The sequence below is a fragment of the Sphaerodactylus townsendi genome, linkage group LG01 (genome assembly GCF_021028975.2).
Source record: "Sphaerodactylus townsendi isolate TG3544 linkage group LG01, MPM_Stown_v2.3, whole genome shotgun sequence".
Classification (NCBI taxonomy): domain Eukaryota; kingdom Metazoa; phylum Chordata; class Lepidosauria; order Squamata; family Sphaerodactylidae; genus Sphaerodactylus; species Sphaerodactylus townsendi.
The window spans coordinates 71,618,896-71,638,930 of NC_059425.1; the positions used below are offsets into that span (position 1 = coordinate 71,618,896).

Here is a 20,035-nt window from a genome sequence, read left to right on the forward strand (position 1 = left end):
ACTTGGAAAAGCTGCTTTAGGTGAACCTTTGAGCAGTAGCTAAGTGCAGATTAAATACATTCCTTCTAAATGTATACCATTCTGTTACTGGGTAAGATGTAATTTCACCACACTACAGTACTTTAAAAACTCTGAAGAGGCTGAACACAAATACTTGGCGACAAATACGTCAACCATTGCAAGAAATTTTATCGGCTAAATTTTGGAACCAAAACCTATTATCACTGACAGAGCTATGGAAATGTAACAGGTGGAACATTATGCTTTTGAAAAAGTTGACTTTTTCCCCAACAACTATAGCAAAGAAAAACTGGCTCCAATGAAAAAACTGAAATAGGGCATTGTTGGCAGAAAATGCAGTGTAGGGAATCCAGTTCATTGTGTCCTATCCAATCCTCTGTGCATGCTTGTCCTGCCTCCTAGATCTATGGACATCCATACATTGACACAATAGTTGAATAGGATTTATCCATGTAAAATCCAAATTATATGGACACAAATTGCACGTTTGATTCCCACACTGTGTGTGAGGTATAGATTGTCCTGTTTAGCTCTGCACGCACTGGATTTTACACTCTTCTCCAGCACTGCGCCCGAGCATAGGCGTCTGGGACTGGTATACTTGATAGATGTAAAGGGAAAACATGATATGGCTCTTCTACTGTACACTACGAAAAGACATCTAAACCAGTCTGGCTGTATGCCACATAAACCAGAGGACAGAAATTTCAGTTTGCATGAAATAATTGGGTTTTCTGTCAACATGTCATACATTTTATTTGAAGAGTTAACATCGAAAACCTTTTTTTAAAGTAGGGAAATACGCTCAACAAAAAATATTTTAGACTAGAGGCTTAGAGTGTCTTTATTTTTATTTAGGTACTTGTAGAGATCACACAAAAAGCAGATATAGTTATTGTGCCTCAGTCATAACCCACATAGTCCCATGCCATATTTAAAAGCCAATAATGTGTTCTAGGAAAGCTGATTGTTTCAGAAACTGTAACATGCAATTTAGATAAATCATCTAACTGACGATTCTTACAGCTCTGTCCTTTACCTAGTAACATAGAAATCTTAGTGAAAGATTAAATATCATGTTTTGAAACTAGCATGAATTCCCTGGAAGTCTTCATCATGCTTGCTATTCTTTAGAATTACTTTAAAACAAAGTTACTTGGTGCAGGTTGTAGAGCTTACTGAGGCCCCTGAGTCCATCTGTTAAATAGAACCATATATTGCTTGAATTTATCATTGTCATAGCTAGTTTGTCCATTACTAAAATGTTCCAAACACACAAAATCTATTTGGCTTCACTTGAAAGAAGATTAGGTTTCTATTGCCAGGCATTGACTTTTGTGTGTGTTTTTCTTTTCAGTTTAGACTGAATAAGAAACTGACTTTAATTTATAGTCTTTGAGTTGAAAATACAATTCATATACTGGGGAGCAGGAGTGAATTGTTAAGGTTGTAGATTTAATGATTTTGTATCTAGAGTAAATTCTTGCCACATGGAAGAATACGTGATTATGGCTGAAAGCTCTGCTTATCTTTCGCCTAGTGAGAAAAATCCAGGGAGAGCAATAGGAGAGGGTTATTACGGAAAGGGATGAAACCTTACAAATGCAGTTAATTCCTGGTTGTCACAGTAATACAGATACTCTTATGGTAATAGTATTTAAATAATTCTGAATGAAATGAAGATTATTAGAAACATGTATGTCTGTAAGTTGGTAAGAGAGCTTTATTACATCCCTGCTGTGAAATGCCCTCAGCTATCGCTAAAAGGTATGACATACTACTTACTGTGTAATTATAATTGCGAGCTTTCACTTGTTGAACCAGCATTCACCAGCTAGGGTGTTGCTTGCTGACTGTTGGAGATGCTGACTTCATCTCAGCCTCTTCAGTACTGGTGGCATGTACTTTTCTTGACAATCTCTGTTATGTTCTCTGTTTAAGCAAATAGCTATGTGTCCAATGCCTTTAACTTGAAGGAGATGCAAACCTGCATTGTTGCAGTTTGCACATTTATGCTCTTCTGTTGAAGAGGACCTTGTGGTCCTTGTTTTAATCTTATTTGCTTTTAACACGAAATGCTCAGTGCAAAGTTGCTCTCTAAAATTCTGATAGAGAACTCAGTGTGTTTGTTTTATGTGAAGTTCTTCATTCCCTGTAGTGAAAAACAAAACATTTTCTCCTTCATCTACATATTATCTCTAGATTTATTTCATATAAGATATGTATACTTTTATGTTCTCTGTCAGATAAATAAACATGCATCTCTGTGGTCTCTGCTCAGTCTCACATGTGACTGTGCAGGCTAACAACGGAGGTGAGATTTCCTAATCTTCTAAAACAATCTTTTGGAGTGCTCCACCTCCCCTTGGAATCAGAGCATTTTCTCACCTCAACAGCCATGTGACAGAGGGGAAAAGAGGACTCCCTCCCTCAGTTCTCTTTTTGTTGTCACACTAAGAGGTCTTCTAGGTGTGCTATTTCGCTGAGGAATTTTCTTTCTCTTCGCTTGGTAATTTTTTAGTGAGGGAGAGACCTTTACTCTCTCTTTTTGCCTCTCTTTTTCATCAAGGTCTTTTTCTGGCCTCATGATTATGGAAGGGAAGAATACTGGTTGTTTAAAAAGTATCTCAAATGTGACATGAAGATGGCAAAGAGTGACAGTCATTTGGATTGCCTTATGCGTTTGGGTGAGGGGCACATCCAGAGGTGGGATCCAACCAGTTCTCACCACTTCTCTAGAAGTGGTTACTAATTTTTTCTGAGTGCCGAGAAGGGGTTACTAAAGCAACCTCCCTGCCCAATAGGGACTGCAGGTGCGTGTGTGCACCGCTGCCACTGTTTGAATCCCACCACCATCAGAACCTGTTATTAAAATTTTTGGATCCCACCACTGGGCACATCCCCTCAACATGTCAGGCTTGTGTTCTTTTGACCCCCAAAGCCTGGCAAGAATAAGCTATCTGCTTGAAAGCTGTCCTGTGGGAAAGATCCCTTGCTGCACTTTCTGTGAGCCATGAGGAGTGTCTCAAACCCCCTCTGTTGTGTCACTACCGGTGTCCTCCACTTCAGTGACTGTCACTGCTGTTTATTTCCCCAGGGCCACCTCTGAACCTCAAAAAAGTCTGAGTCTAAAGTCTCGGATCTAACAAAGCCATTTCAAGGCCAAAAGTCTTCTCTACCTTGTACAGGCTAGTGTTCAAAGCCACTGGAAAGACCTGTATCTAAATCACTCCAATGCCAATCTCTCAGTGCAGCGATCCCCTCAGCACTTGACGCTGCCATCTCAATTGGCTCAGGATGTAGCAAAGGCTCTCCAGTGTGGCATCATTCTCCAACACTTAGCACGGTTTCCTTTCTGCATCGGAGCAAATCACCCATCATGCATCATGCTTCTTAACTCCACTGAGGCAATCTGGCTTGCCGACATTGATCAACATTTCTGGGCACTTTGAATTGTCAACAGCAATGACCTTCTCCATCCTTTGCATCTTGTCGATCACCATCTCCAGATCCTGTCGATCACCATCTCTAGACCACACACTCCAATTTTCTCTCTCTCAGCAAGGTAGCCTCTGTTGCATCTGATGATAATTGAGGAATAAACTATGACGTTCTGGGTCTTACCACCATTAGCTTCCTCCTGATGCCTGGTATCTACAGGGACTACATAAACAATACAAAAATGCAATAAGTATAAAATGCAACAAGGCTATCACCACAACCACATGGTATGTTTTAACTAATGAGTTACAATAAATCATGTGTTTTCATACACTTCATATGTACATTTCATCACCCAATATTTCATGATATCAGAGATAAGTGCATAATTTTACATAAACTATTTTCGGTTGTAAGCAATTCAAAGCTTTTTCAGTTACAAGCAATTCAAAACTGTGAAAATGTGAGGTGGGGCCCCACATATGAACTGTATGAAAACACATGGTTTATTGTAAATTTTCATTTATAAACTGACTCAGTTAAAATATACCACGTGGTTGTGGTGATAGCCTTGTGGATACTTATTGCATTTTTGCATTGTTTATGTAGTACTTGTGTACCCATTCCCCTTTACGTTGCATGATGTATCTATTCCCCTTTACATTGCTTTACATTGCATGATGACTGGTATTTACAGGGACCATGTTGTTGTTGTCCTCCTTAGTTACCTGTTTGTAGACGTAGCCACCCTCACTGGCAGGGCCCTGCTTCTTCTACATTCTCTAAGTCGAGGCACTCTCAGCCCAATCTGAGCCACACCTCATCAGCAGCAGCACCTATCTCTGGATCCATCTCTGTCAGATCCTGAGGAACAGATGCAGCAATGATCAGGCAAGTTAGTTCAACATCCATGCAATTACTTAATGATATTTTGAGGGACTTCTGTCCTATACCTCCATTAGATGATATCAGACTTTACTCGTCTACCATACTATATATACAATTAATCAGGATGGCTACGGTGTTAAACCTGGATTATGACATGGCTGCTTCACCTTCTTCAGATCCTGTAGTGGGCATCCTTTATTCCAGGGACAGTGCACCAGCGTCCCTTCCTCACATTAAGGAATTTTTTCATATGGCACAAGCCAACTGGGAAAACCAACTTCTTCCTATTCCTCCACAAAAAAAAATGGAGAACTTATATAGAAACAATCCTGATGATTGTGGTTTTCTTTTCCACCATCCACAGGCAAATTCTATGATGACTGATTCCCTGCCATCAAAACAGAGAGGGAGTTCTCATTCTTCTCTGTTAGACTGAGAAGGCCATAAGCTTTATTCTTTTTCTGCCTTGGGTTTTAGGATTTCCCATTTTGGGGGAATAATGAATGTTACCAAGCTTTTATTTGGAACATACTAACACAGTACATTGATCTTTTGCTAGGGGCCCCAAAAAGGTAAAGCAGTGTCATCACAAATGCTCTCACCTTGGATCACTTCCACTGTTTGCATAGCATACACTCAGGCAAGTGTCCAGAACATCACAGCACACTTTACAAATGCCCAAGCTGCTTCCACCCCCTTCATCGTCTGTATTGACCTCCAAGATATCTGTAGAGTGGCAACCTGGTCTTCCTCATCAATGGTCTTCAAACATTATGTCATAGATGTGGACTCCAGGAAGGAAGCAGCTGTGGGGAGAGCAGTTTCACAATCACTGTTCAAGTAGGGAGTCATGCACCCACCTCCTACAGTGAGTTAGTTTGCTACTCTCCCATTGTGGAACTGCACAGAGACCAGAAAGATGAAAAACTGTGTTGCAATTACCTGTAACTGTTGTTCATTGAGTTTTCTTCTGTGCAGGCACATATCCCTCCCTCCTTCTCTGCTATGGACTGTCTAGCATGTACAGTTCTCGGGATGGTTTCGCAGCAGCAAATGGAGAACTGAGGGATGGAGGGAAGGGGGAGTACTCCAAAGGCAGATACTTCTAGAAACTTAGGAAATCTCATATCCCCAGCTGGCTTACACCTGCTTAGTTCCATGTATACCTACACAGAAGACAAGTTGATGAATAACAGTTACACAGTTAAATGTGACACTATTTTTGAGTTTGTTTATATGAGCTTGTATTGGCTTGTAATAATTTTGATGGAAAAAGACTTAGAAATGTAGTGTTACATGCATTTTTGTAAATTCTCTAAACTTATTCCTACATTATGTATTGTTGGGGACCAAGATGAAATGCCATCTTCTGTGTGTGTTTTTGTATTTTGTTAGATTAAAACAATGACACTATAGTCTGGGAACTGAAATGTTCTTATTTTGGGCTATTGGGGCAAATTGTTTTTCTCCATCACTAAATCCCTCCCTCAGTATTTCCTCTATATTTGAACTCATGAGATTAAAGATGTGTGCCCTTTCTGTGTATTTAGTCAACCCTCAGATGACTGTGCTGGGCTGACATTGACTGCAGAATTAATTGGTATTCTAAGCTGTCCTGTGTCTGTGTAGGCATAGTGGGAGATGGGGTCTCTGTGTTTCATTTCACTCCCATTGATTTCAGTAGGGGTGTTTATACTTACGACATTGTTTTTTTCCTAATGTAATGTTACAGTTTTCCCCCGATGTCATGTTACAACCTGACAGCAAGACATGAGTGAAAGGACCTTGGTGTCCTAAGCTCCACACCTTCCCCAGCACACCCTTGCTGTTGCCTGTTTCTGTACCCTGCACTAGCTCAGTGTTGGTGGTGTACTGTGCTGGTGCATCTATGCATTCTGAATCTCCAAACATGTTTTAGGATTTCACCTTGATTATAATGCTACAGGTAGTTTACTCGACAATGTAAGGAACTTGTATTCCTCGGTGTTTTCCTTGCTTTAAGAAGTTAGGAGACCTGTGAATTCGTTCTATCTCTGAGGCTGGACAAATGAATCACCAGATTAGTATTCAGCCCCATGAAAGAAAGTAGAATGGAAAAGGGGTAAGATTACACTCTGTGCTTCCTAGTGTTGGGGAGAGCAATTGTACAAACAAGTCCGTAGTGATACCATTGTTGACTAATCCAGTCTCTGTAAAGACACTTTCTGATTTATAAAATCTGTTTGGCAGCACTCATTTTATTACTTTCCAAGTAAACAGCAAATGTGATAATTAATTTTGAGTTGCAGTTAAGCAAGCATAGCTATTTTGACTTCATGTCTTCAGGTTGTGAGATGGCAATGCAGAGGCATAAGTGTTGATTAAGCAGAGCAGAGCAACCACACTGAAGTCAAAATATTGCTGAACTCTAATGCTTACAAATCCTGACTATTTGTGAACTTTTATGTGCAAGCTGTTTGGGTGAGGAGTGGGCCTTGTATGTCCAAGGAAGAGCTGCAGCACCTTGCAACTTTGCAGTGGAGCATGATTAGTTCCATAATGAAAAGTGTTTTTAAAAGTGTCATTGTTTATTTTTTTTAAAGATGTACAATTTACTGAGGGGCAGTGTATTTATTCCATCTGGTTCTTTTCCTTCAGTTTTTGACCTGGGAACTGAGTGTGGTATCCCCTTTTCATTGGTCAACTGTTGTTTGATAAATGTTTATCCAGCACGCATAACAAAACAACAGTTTGCCCACCAAGGTTGACTGACTCTTGAGGAGTTAAAAAGGAAGACGTAACCTAAATACAAATAAATAGGGCACCTTCCTTCTCTAAACTACGGTAATACGTTATCCCATTCACAGTCTTGTAGTTAGTCTTCTAATGGTTCTCATAGAATGACATAGTGACAGAGTGAATTATTTTGCCAGGAACAAATATGAATAAGGTAACTTTATGCTGTAAACTTCTTAGAGCAGGTAACAGCTATCTTTTGCCCCATATAGTGCCATGTGCATAGGCAACACTATAAAAATCTTTATGCAGCTTGTTTGAAAAAAAGTATATTTATCACTTTACTACCATACTACATTTGAAAACAGAAAATAGGTACATGTATTGAGTAGGGGAATATCTTCTGAAGACATGGCTCTCATATCTCTCCTGTATAACTTAAAACATGAATATGTTGTAAAAGAAAGAATGTCAAAACTCATCTGTAGTACTGCAAGGCAGTAATTCTATCAAGGGACCCCCATGTGCCATCACAGGCAAATAATAGATACTTTTTCCTACCACCCCTCAAAGCTATTTGTCACAGGGGCTAGCCTGACTTGACAAAAGATGGTGGCAAACTGTGCTTTTCAGTCACTGGGTTTTAAAAAAATCTAGAACAATGACTTGGATTCCCAGAGTGCTTCTTTAGACAAGAATTTTTACCTGTGGAACACAATTTTCTTGCCTCTTTCTACCCACTACAACCAAAAAGCCTACTCGTTTTAGGGTACACTTTGGGCTTCAGTTGGGTGGGGGGAGGCAAGTTATGTTCAGCTGCATCTGGATCTTATATTTTGTGGCATCGGAGCGTCTTTATAGCTTTTCAAAGCATTATTTAAGCACAAGAATAAGTTAAAATAGCATGCAAAAACAAACAGTATATGTCTCTCTTTTTTGCCCCCATTTTTGAAATTACTCAGCATCCCATGTTTGCAAGATCCTGCAATTTTGTTGAAGGGAAGGGAAGGAAACAGCAGGAACTGTAAATGTGTAGATAGTACTGTTGCCAACATTTTGATTCTCATCAGAGATGGTCAATCTGTTGTGTATCTGCTGTCCTCGGCTCTGTTTAAGGTTTAATTATCTTCCATCTGCTTAAGTTGCTGTAGAGGGCCTTGGGGATATTGAAGAATATCCAGACTCTTTTCTAGTAGTGTCTCCCCAGAGATTGGATAAAGCTAGTTGTCTGCTGTTCTGTTACCAGTTTAGAGTTTCAAACTGACTTTGTGTATGTAAAATGACATTCAAAGAGAGAGGTGGGAGCCATCTAAAATCTCTGCCTTCCATTTAGATATTAATTATACAAAGTTTGGTATGAGCTATCTCTGTCCTTGTGCTGAGATCTGAAGTAGAGAACTTTAAGAAAGGTCTTTAAGACAGCTCATACCACATGAGTTGTTAACAACAAATCTTGCTGCCAAAAGCTATTTCTTTCTTAGAATTCCATTTTTTTCCTCCAGTTGATTCTGGAAATGTTTTCCCTTCATTTTTCTTGTGTTGTTTTCCCAAGCACTTTTCCCACCCATTTTTTTCCTGTACATTTCTGAGTCAGCTTCCCTTGAGAACAGCCCCATCTGTTCATTTTAATGTAACAGGGAGTGGAAAACTAAAAATTTAGATCAGCCTAAGCAAAATTTTCCAGTCTACAGAACACCTGATCAAGGTACATTCTGGACATAAAGGGAAGGATGTGATACAACCTTTGGCATTCAAATGTATATCATCCCGAATCTCTACCCGCTGTTTCAATGTTATCTTCATCTGACAGAGAAGATGATTTGTCTTCAGATTATGAATCCTACAAGAGAGTTTAGATTCCTTACCTACATTTTTTGGTTTTGGAACCAAAGGCTTGCTCACCATCAAAGGACTTACAAATGTATCCTGGACATGTCACAAGGATGCTTTGATTTGAAAATAAAAGAACCACTACCAACAGCTGCAGATTCAATGTTTGGATTAGTGTACTACTCATGTCCCTGTGGGTTTCCCAATGCTGCCAGTGTTGCTATAGGTTACAAAGATGGTATGAGACAAGCCAGCATTTGCACCTTTTAAAACATGATGATTGGAGGGCATGTATAAAGTATAGCAGGAAGAGGGCCAGTGCCTCTTTGACACTGTGACAATGTTTAAAAATAAGAAGCAAACCCAGGCAGCACCTGCTGATAAAGAGGGTAGGAGACTGGATGCCTTGAGCAGAAAATGCTGTTTGTCTACTACAGTGTCCCTTCAGATTGCAAAGTGTACAGCATGCATCAATATGTATTGTGAGAGCTCCTGTCACTGATGAATTAGCATCTTCCTCCAGAGCACAGAAAATCATGGTTCAAGCAGAATCATACAGGTTAACCAAGCAGCTAAATACATCTCAACATACTGCAGAAAGTAATTCTAAAGTAACAACAGGAACCGAGGTACTCAGACTCCATTCCTTGCTGAGACCAGCAGCTTTTACCAGTGAAGCCAGATCACATATTCAGGACTTGTGTTTTGAAGGGGCAGGGTTCTTCAGTGAGAAAACTGATAATACAGTGGACAGAACTGAGAAGCGCCAATCCTCAGCAAAATCAGTTGTCTTCTCTTGGACATATACAAGGTCCTTCTTACAGTCAGCAGTCTTAGTGTAACTTTAACTTATGAAACAACCTTCAGGTAGAACATCATAAAGAGGACCTTTTCCAGTGCTCAAGGCTCACAACACACCAAAACCATGCCATTGTGTAAACATGGGGTCTTTGACACAGGAATTTTAGAGGGATTTCAGTCCCCAGGTCCCAAAAAAATCTAAGCTGTTGGGAGGAAATTATATTTTTATGTTATTTATAATCCGTCTTTCTCACTTGGACACAAGGTGAATTACACAGAATGAATCAATACAATTGACAGTTGATAGCCTCAATAAATAATGCAGTAGTATTAGAGTTGTAGAACCAACCAGAAGTCTAAATGCAGAAATATAAACATGACACATTAAATGATGCAAAATTCCATAGATAGGATCCTAGTTTCAGCAAGTTATGAACAGTAGTCCTAATCATTTTTCCAAAACTTTGTGAATCATTTAGAACAGTGCATCTCTTTTGCCTGTTTAGAGAAATTCTCTTGAATAATTCATTTTTGCTTAACTTGAGAAATCCAGGAGAGTGGGAGTCATCGTAATAACCTCCTTACGCAGGCCATTCCATAGGGTGGAGGCCACAAAGCACATGTATGGGCTAGTTGTTGATTTTGCCCAGGTTTTCAGATTGTCTTTTGCATAAGACCTTGCACTGATGGACAAATCTTTCATGGTGGAGCTTCAGGATTATATTAGACCCAGCATTATTGCTAGAAAAGCAAGTTAATTCAACAGCAAAAAGTGGCAACTCAGCCTAGCATGTAAGATATGGTTTTTCTTAGCTTGATATGTTTTTTCACTGTTCTTGATGTTTTGTTGATGTTTTTGGAACAGAGGAAGATGACAAGGGAAGCTGAAATAGTGTCCTACAGCCCAATCCAGACTGGGGTGGGGGGGAGCTCCACATGGGATGGCATATGAAGGTGGCACCTTCAAAGGGGTTTTGGATAGCACAGGAAGGAGGGAAATTCAAAAATTCTCCTGCCACCCAAACAGCCCTATGGGCCAAACAGGCTTATGCCATGTTTTTTTGGTGGCATAATTCTGCAGCTGGGGGAGGGGGTGTTCTTGGGCTGAAAACCCAGCGGAAGACAGCTAAAGTCAGCTCCACCCCATGCCTCTAGCCCAGGGGTAGGGAACCTGCGGCTCTCCAGATGTTCAGGAACTACAATTCCCATCAGCCTCTGTCAGCATGGCCAATTGGCCATGCTGGTAGGGGCTGATGGGAATTGTAGTTCCTGAACATCTGGAGAGCCGCAGGTTCCCTACCCCTGCTCTAGCCTGTCCCCAGTTGCATCGTCATCTTCCATTATGCCAGTGCAGTTTTGGTGAAGGCAGCCTCTTCCAGATTGAGCACTGTGGAGCTGTGCTTGCCCACCTGCCAATCTGTATGTCCTCCCTACTGTCAAATGCATAGCACAGGCTCGTGCCACTTCCAGAAGCCCCCCCCCCCACTCCGCCAGATTGGGCTGATAGCCATAGTAAGGCTCTCTGTCAAGAAAAATCAGTTCAGGAAGCAGAGCTTGTGTTGTTCTGTGTCTAGAGAATGAAAGATGAAAAAAGGAGTGATTAGAGTGACTGTACACATTAAAATTTAGAAACAGTGAATCCCAGTGAAACATAATGCTTATGAAAATGAAGCTGTTATATTAACTTCAGTGTTCATTGGAAGTGTTCAAGCACTGACCTAGTTCTATAGCAAAACAAAAATTACCAAGATAACATATAGTGTGTCTGTATTGGAAAATATGATAGCTCGCCTCTCAAGTTTATCGTTTAAAGCATCTCCTTGATGCAGTCAGAACCCAAAATACAGATCAGTTAAAAACAAATATGAACATTGTTGAAGTGGATTTAAATTTAAATAAATTTGAGAAAGAGAAATCTCATTAGAGAAAGTCACATTAGCAAACAACCATGAAACTTAAAATTCAATTATATTTAATGCAGGATTATGAGCAGAGGAACGGTATTGCTTAAATATTTAAAATTATTTGTTATTTGACAATACAGCTTTTTCACTTTGGATGATAGGGAGGCTTGTTGAAAATGTTGAAAAATTTCTTCTTGTTAATTTTTCTGACTTCACTTGAGATAGTTTGTTGTATTCCGTTTGGGATTTTCCTGAACTTTTATTAGTGCCTTCAGATGTTCATTAACCTCTGTACTCTGTTTGGAGAAGGAGAACAGCAGATTGATTCAAGGTTAATGCTTGTTTTTAGAAGGTCAAGTCTTAGAGGTAATGTAAAGGGTGAAAGGCCACTGTTAGCAAGAACTCTTTCACCAAACTTTGCCACAATACTCACAATTGCAAGTTGTATACTATAGCTAGATTTTAAGTTCAAGGGTATTTTATTTTAAACAAAATCTTGGATTGTTCCAATTACTGCATTTCATAAAGGTATGACAAAAAGGACTATGAGTGAACTTCCTTGTATGCAACAGGATTCCAACACTAGGGGAGCACAAAAAGATCTGTAAAATTCAGATTTGGGACTAATCACCACGAAATTTTCTCTAAGAAATAGCGATCCCAGGTGGATGGCATGAAAGTGGGTATGCAGCTGGAATTGATCCAGCCACTGTATATTACCTGGTAGTCTGAACAACCTGTATTTTCTGCAAATTTTGTATCTTTTCTTTCCTTGCAGATATATCAGAATCGTTGGAACACACAACACAGTGAACAAAGTTTTCCATATTGTGGCTTTTGAGTGCATGTTTACCAACAAAACCTTTACTCTTGAGAAAGGTCTCATAGGTAAGTGATTTGATTGTTCAATTTCTTTTCTTCTCGTTATTTGTTCCTATTGTGGCCCGTAGCACACAATTTATAATAGTGTCATATGTCTGGATTTTGAGGAGCAGAATGACTAGGGACCTGAGTAGTGTAATGGTTAGAGTGCTGGACAAAGAATGGAGAGGCTGAGTTAAAATCCTTACTGAGCCATCCATCCCACTGAGTGACCTTGGACGAGTACCATAACTTACCCCACAAGGCAATTCTAAGAGGAAACAGGGAGAACCACCATTAGGGATGAATAGGATAAAAAAGTGACATACAAGATAGATTTTACCTGCAAATCCTATTCTAAAATCTTATGCTGTTGGCTTGCACAAATATAGATGGCTTTGTGGAAGTTTAGATGCTTTTTGTTTCACTAAATACATTTCGCTAAATGTATATGTGCAGGATTGTGATAAGTAAACCATTTCTAGTTCCTGGCTTTCACATAGTACCCATGCTCCACAGCCATATGATATTGTGGCACCCAGCCAGTATATTTCTAAAGTGTTGCCAGAGCAGAAGCAGTAGTACAAGGCAGTGCATTGATAGGGCAAATTAAGTTACCTCTTGACTCCAAGGCAGTGGTAGACTCAGCAGTCATTGCACTTCATCATAAATAATTACTTGCTGATGCAGCAGATTGTACATTCAGATTCTCAGGTAAATCACATTTTTATAATTCTTCTTTTACAAGGTGATCCTATGCTATAGTGCTTGGATTCCAGAGGCAGCACTGTGTCAGCTCTCGGAGTTGATTGCTGACTTGAAAGAGAGTTTTATATTCATTTTCTTTCCAATCTAAATGGGAAATCTTGATATTGCAAAATCTGCAAAGCTTAAGGTTGTAAAGTTTTAAATGTCTCTTTTATAGCAAACATTAAATGGCAAGTTACCCTTTCAAAAGTGTTAAATTTTACTAAAGAATAACAAAATATTAAAAGTATGTCATTATCTGTGGGAAAATGTAGCATATAAATGGCATATAACCACGTGTAAAATTTATTTGAATTCTGACCGGATGATGTTCAGTGCAACCTTCTTTTTTTATTGGCGAATAAATAGTATGTTAAAATGTATCATGGTTTTTAAGTGTCATATAGAAAAGGCTTTTTCTGATACTCTGTGTGCTTTAGCTGTTTTTATCACCAGTTGTAGAGTCTTATTTTTGTGAGGCTGATGTAACAGGATAATATTTTCCAACCTTTTATCTAACAAATGTTCTTGGACTTCAGTTTCTGGAGTTTATGCTTAATTGTTTGCTTGTACAGTGCCAAATATTGTCTAAAATATGGTGCCCTTGGCCTTTTTAAATTTTAAAATGTTAATAACAATTTTTTGATTTCAGAGATAACAATTTCAGGCAGGTTAGAGACTTGCTTTTCAGGTAATGTCTCTCCCCTACTCAGAAAATGTTTATGTTCTACTACAGAGAAGCAGGTTGAGGTGGTTTGTTCCACATATGTGTGTCTTCCCATATTGAACTGCTCTGCATAGAATAACATGGGCAACCACTATTATTTAATAGGTTTCACTTCAACACTGCTTATTAACCTTTGATTGTAAGTGGCTATTCTTTAGGATGGCATGTAGTTTAATTACAGTTGAATTATGATTTGGTTCCTAATTTGGTGTTTTATTGGCTTAATAGTGTTTCCCATTGAGTGCTAGTTGAGATTGTTTTTCTGTTTCCTCTTCCCATTCTAGTCCTCCATATTCCTCCCACAAATTGTTCTGAAGGCCCACAAAAGCAGTTTCAAGAGGTACAGCTGGCTGTTATGGGAGAGAGGCAGAGAAGTTGTCTTCCTGTAGTGCAACTCTGGTTACACTACATAGGATCCAACAATATGTTTTTAAGTCTCTTGCAGAAAAAGAGGAAAGAGATTAGATGGCATTACTATAACTCACTGCTTTAAATGTATCCTGTGTACTTGTGTATCATTAAATGAGTTTAGTTGTTTTCTTACAAAGAGTAACAGTGAGGTTAAACACTATGACGAATTTCACATCTCTTAACACCAAGGAGAAATGCATTACAGAAGAAAAAATACTTACGGTAATAATACCTTTGTGCTTTAATTCCTTGCTTATCTTTTTTTTAGTACCACTGGGTAGCTATAGGAGAATGCAGTGCAGTAGGGCTCCTTGCACCCTCTCCTCTGAGGAGCTGTAGGCATTGCTATGAAGAAAAACAGTCCACTGTCTTTACTTTTGTGGGCTGTAGTAGGCCTACAGGTTCTGGGAAGCTGTGTTGGCTTTGCTCCCTTGATGAGAATATCTTTCCCCACCCCTGTAGTAGAACTGTCAATTGCAGTCTGATAAATAGTCAAGTGTTGACTGATGTTTTCATATTTGTTTTGCAAGAACAGCTGTGTACATAATTCCTAGATAAAGGGAGAAATGATGTAATCAGATGTCCTTGCTCCTTTTGAGTTGACTTAATTACCTCTTTCTGCAAGAGAGTAGTCTGATATACTGGTAGGTTGGGACTCGGTAAAACGTTTACCTAGAGTAAAATTCAGCCTGGGGTACCTTGCCTAAATCTTTGTGTTTTGCTGCCATTTAAAAAATAAATAAATTGCCACCCTGGCAAGAGACTGTGCAGCCTGGTGCTGGACTAGTAGCATCCCTGACACCCCCACACACTGGCATCATAGCCAGTGCTCCTAGGTACATTTTCCTGAGAGTATGCTCCCACTGCATACTACTGCATTACACAAGACATGCTACTAGATACAGCTATCTCAGCTTGCCCACATACTCACATACCACTGGTCTTGGCTGTAGAAGACTGATACGCAGAGGAAGTGCCCAGTGTGCGTATGTGGGATGGGGTGGTAGTTGCAGATTCCTGGACCAAGTATTCTTGATCCTCATGTCTTCACACATTTCTCTGTGTGGTTGCTCCTTCAATGTGAGCCCCTAGAGATGGGTTACATGTACAATTGCTAAGTGCACCTTCTGTGCATTTCTTGCCACCAGACTGAAACATTGTGGGCATTAAGTGTGTATGGCCCGGAGACACTTGTACCCTATTTTCTAAGCTAGGTCTATGCTCAAAGTTATGTAGTACTAGAGGAGAATGATTGGATGCAAGAGAGGGTTTGACTGCAGCTGGAGAGAGATGCAATTGGCTACAGATAGTGCTGGCACCCTATGCTATGCTGAGCCTTGTGGGCAGGATCTTGAAGGGTGGCATTCCCAGTGCAGTACAAGCAGGCTGTATTGACTAGTATTACTTCTGGCATACTGCCAAGGGGCTGCCATCTGACTGATTCCTGGCCTGCCAGGAAGGCATTTTGCTTTTTCTGTTGCATGGCTCTGCTGCTGTTTTTGCTGGTGTAATTTTATGCCTGTTCCAGGGACATTCACAGGCTGGGATAGCTGAGAGAGCCAACTAATTCCTGCATTGCTGCTGTGTCTGCCCCTTCTCAAGCCAACAAGGGTTATGCCAACTCTGGAAGGAATCCATGCAGAGACATAGCTAGGGATCCATGGAGCCCGGGGCAGAATCTGAGCCCACCCCCCACCCCCCCATATGGACAGCCGCCCTCCCCCGGGCTCCCCCACCAGAACCAAACAAAGGTTTTTTTGCACCAGGACATATCAAAGTCACCATCACATCATAGAACATGCCCCAACTCACAAATCTGGATAAAAGCCGGATCCAGATGATATTAAACGGATCCTCATGAATTCATATGATTTTTGCTTTGGAATGAAATGAAACCACCATGAAATTATAGAACATGTCTTTGTCTACAGGCAGCACCAAAACAATCACGCATCCCACACTCTGTGGCGCTGCAATGGTGCAAAAACCTGTTTGAAAAACATGGATCCTCATGATTTTTGCACTAAGTCATCCCAAAATCACCAGCACATCACAACTCCAGCCATTAGCCACATGTCTGAACACAACACTCACACATCCCACACTTTGTGGTGCCACAGTGGCACAAAAACCTGCTTGAAAAACATGGATCCTCGTGAATCCTCATGATTTTTCCACTTGGTCACCCAAAAATCAGCTGACTTTTTGTGATCACAGTATTCCCGTCTGTCTAATGATCTGCTCCGGAATCTTCCCTGGTATTGATGTCAAGTTGACTGGACAGTAATTATTAGTGTCCTCCTTTTCCTCTTTTTTGAAGATGGGGATAACATTAATCCTCGTCCAGTCCATTGGGATTTCTCCTGTTCTCCAGGAGTTCTCAAAGATCATAGCAAGTGGTTCTGAGATTACTTCTGCCAGTTCTTTTAATATCCTGGGATGTAGTTCCTGGGATGTAATATCCTGGGATGGCCCTGGAGATTTGAATTAATTTAAAGTATTTTGTTTTGTGCTGTAAGTAAATTATTTTGTGCTGAGTTTCTCATACTGTATCTTCTGTTTCATTATCTTCTCCATTTCCTTTTTGGGAAAAGACTGAGGCAAAGAAAGTGTTGAGTAGTTCCATCTTTTCTCCACCCTCTGTTAGTATTTTGCCATCTCCTCCATTCAGTGACTTTATCCTATCATTTTTCTTCCTTTAGCTACAGACATAACCAAAAAAGCTGCTCCTTTCCTATTTGATCTGTTTCTCTGAAATAGGTTATACCCTTCAATTCTTATGTTCCAATCATGAGACTCATCCAACCAGGTTTCAGTGATACCTATAATATCATATTTGTTTTGCTGTGTTAAGATTTCAAGTTCATCTTGTTTATTTCTCATACTCTGTGCATTGGTGTAGGGACATCGGCCATGGTGCATCTCCTCTGGCTGCTTCTTTAAGGTTTTTTCCCTCCTGCTGTTGCATCTTGACCTATTCACTCAGCTCTCTCTGTAACCTTTGGACTACCATCACTATCATTTGTTGAACTCCTATCTATTTGAATACTGCCTCCCTCCCCCACATAACTCAGTTTAAAGCCCTTCTAATCAGGTTTGTGAGTCTCCTAGCAAAGGTGTTTCTTCCTACAGGTGTGAGGTACAACCCCTCCCTTGCCAGCAATCCTTCTTCATGAAACCTCAGACCATGGTCCAAGAACCAAAATAGTTTCTGGTGGCACCATTTGCAAAGCCAATTGGGAAGGGATGGCTAGGAGTGGGGGAAATGGGAAGGGTGTAAGAGGGTGGGGAGGGGTTGGCGAGAGCGTCAAGGGGGTGGGGGTGGCTCTTGCCAGACCCCCTGCGGCCCAGGGAGCCCGAAGGTGGGCAGGGTAGATGCAGCTCTCGCCAGGCTCTCAAGCCTAACCATGACTTGCGTAGCTTACTTTATTCTGTGTCAGTCCAAGATTTATTAATGCATGATAATTTGATACCTGGAAGTGTATCAACGTTACAAGGTTTGATTTGACAGGTTTGTTGAATATCTCATGATATGTAAAGAGCAAAAATTTCAAAGCAGTAATTCTAAAACTATGGCTGTCTTTTTTCTACTGTTTAGAAGGTCGGTGACTTGATTCATTACAATACAGTAAATCATTTTCCCACTCTTGTTTGCTCTTGATTGTCTTTGTTGCAAAGGTCTTGTTTTTCCTTGTGGTGATAATGACCTTGCTGAGAACTGGGAGAAGGTTTCTCAAGAGTGGCTTTGCTTTACAGAAACCAAGACTTCAGCAATATTGTTGTGCCTGCTAACTTTCAGAATGGTGATGGAGAGTTTAGTGTGTATTCTTAAAACTACAGGCATTGATTTTATTATTTTAGACAGCTTTAATATCCCAATATGTGATATTTTAAATATATAAGATAGAGAAATACAGATCTAAGATTTCAGATTTTTCTGCAAATTTGCCACTTATGGCAGGTTTGTAGGGAAATCCCCCAACCCAGTCTGTCCCTAGTTCCCTCTGAGGCAGGAGACATCTTTCTTGGGTGATTCCCACCTCTTCCTTCAGGGTGGCAGGAACAAATTATCTCCATTTCTTGTCTCCTTTAGTGGGAGTCACCCTGTCACAGTTCTTTTCCTGCTTCAGATAGTGTTAGGCATAGGCTGTGACTCGTATACTAACTTTCCTCTATTTTTTTTTAAAATCTATGCTTTGTTCCTTACTGTCTATTTCTCCCTCATCAGTTTCTTTCTCTTCTCCTTCTATCTCCAGCACTCAGGAATAGTTAGGGATTTTAGGACAGGTAGGAGGGAAAAATTGTAGTTTCTGGTGGCACCATTTGCAAAGATAGATTTTAATTTCTCACCAAAAAACTACTATGCTGGGAAGCAACTATAGAGACTGTGTGGGCCAAACTCCCTCATGCATTCTTTTGCCTTGAAACTGCCAGGTCTAAATAGTATGACTGGCACCCTGTCAGTCTTCCATCCTCTTTTATCTCACTCTTTAAAGCTACAGTCAGCTTGACTTAGAGTTTTCTGAAAGAGAAACTTCTATTTTCTGGTAGGCCTCAGCCTGAACCAATGTTTCAGAATTTTAATGAGACAACTAGGCAGACTAGTCTCTTGACAGTAACTATGCATGGAAACTTGCTGGGTGAACTTGACCCAATCACACTCTCAACCTAACCTACCTCACAAGACTGTTGTGAGAAAAGTAGAATAATGTGAGCTGCTTTGGGTCTCCACTTTGGGAGAAAAGCACAATATAAATATACATTTAAAAATAAACAGGATTGCACTTTTAAAGTTGTTCTTTGGACTGTTCCTACCCTTTGCTCAGCAGATATATTTGTAAACAAATAGGTATTGCATCATAACTCCCCCTACTCTGTCATTAGAACGTAATACAGAGGTACAGTGGTACCTTGGTTGTCGTTGATAATTCGTCAAAAAGGAATCGATGAAAACCGAAATCGACAAGAACCAAGGCACCATTTCCCATAGGAATCAATGTAAATCCAATTAATCAGTTGGAGGCATTCCAAAAAGTGCCTCGAAGGGATTAATTGGCTTCCTCAAACCCCAGACGGGAGGCAGAGGGAGCTCCTTATTTGGGCAGTGACATCAAGGGGAGTCACTGCCCAAATAAGGAGCTCCCTCTGCCTCCGGGCTGGCTGGGGTTTGAGGAAGGCCAACCGGGAGGCAGAGGGAGCTCCTTATTTGGGCAGTGACATCAGGGGGTGTCACTGCCCAAATAAGGAGCTCCCTCTGCCTCCCAGCTGGGCTTCCTCAAATCCCAGCCGGTTTTGGTTTTCATGGACTTTTCGTTGATTTCAGTTTTTGTGGACTTTTTCTGGGCAAATTTTTTCTGGGTTTGAGGACGAAACCAGAGGCAATCGACGAAAACTGGGACAAATTTTGCCCAGAAAAAGTCGACGAAAACCGAAACCCACGAAAACCGAAGTCAACAATAACCGAGGTACCACTGTACACTTTTTAATATAAATTTCTGATAACAAATCTTCACCCATTATCTCTTGTTACGCCTCTTATAGCCAGGTATATAAATGCTAATTTTGTCATAAATTTTTGTACCTTTTTGCTGCCTTTGGCTCAGCATTTTTTAGTGGTCAGAGACAAGTTAAAACTAAACAGATAAAAATATCCTTCATTTAGGGAGTCCAGGTTTACCAAACTACTCAG

At 40.3% G+C, this 20,035-nt stretch overlaps 1 protein-coding gene across 2 annotated transcripts in view; it reads left to right on the top strand.

The window, feature by feature from the left end:
• The window catches only part of BTBD9 (BTB domain containing 9), a 213,735-nt gene that overhangs the window by 112,904 nt on the left and 80,796 nt on the right, over nucleotides 1-20,035 (top strand). For both annotated transcript variants that reach the window (XR_007246302.1, XM_048518360.1), the window contains exon 7: nucleotides 12,379-12,488. Coding sequence is in view for 1 of the 2 variants with exons in the window: in XM_048518360.1 (XP_048374317.1) it covers nucleotides 12,379-12,488 (110 nt within the window). In the remaining variant the exon portion in view is untranslated. The remainder of the gene's footprint in view (nucleotides 1-12,378; nucleotides 12,489-20,035) is intronic.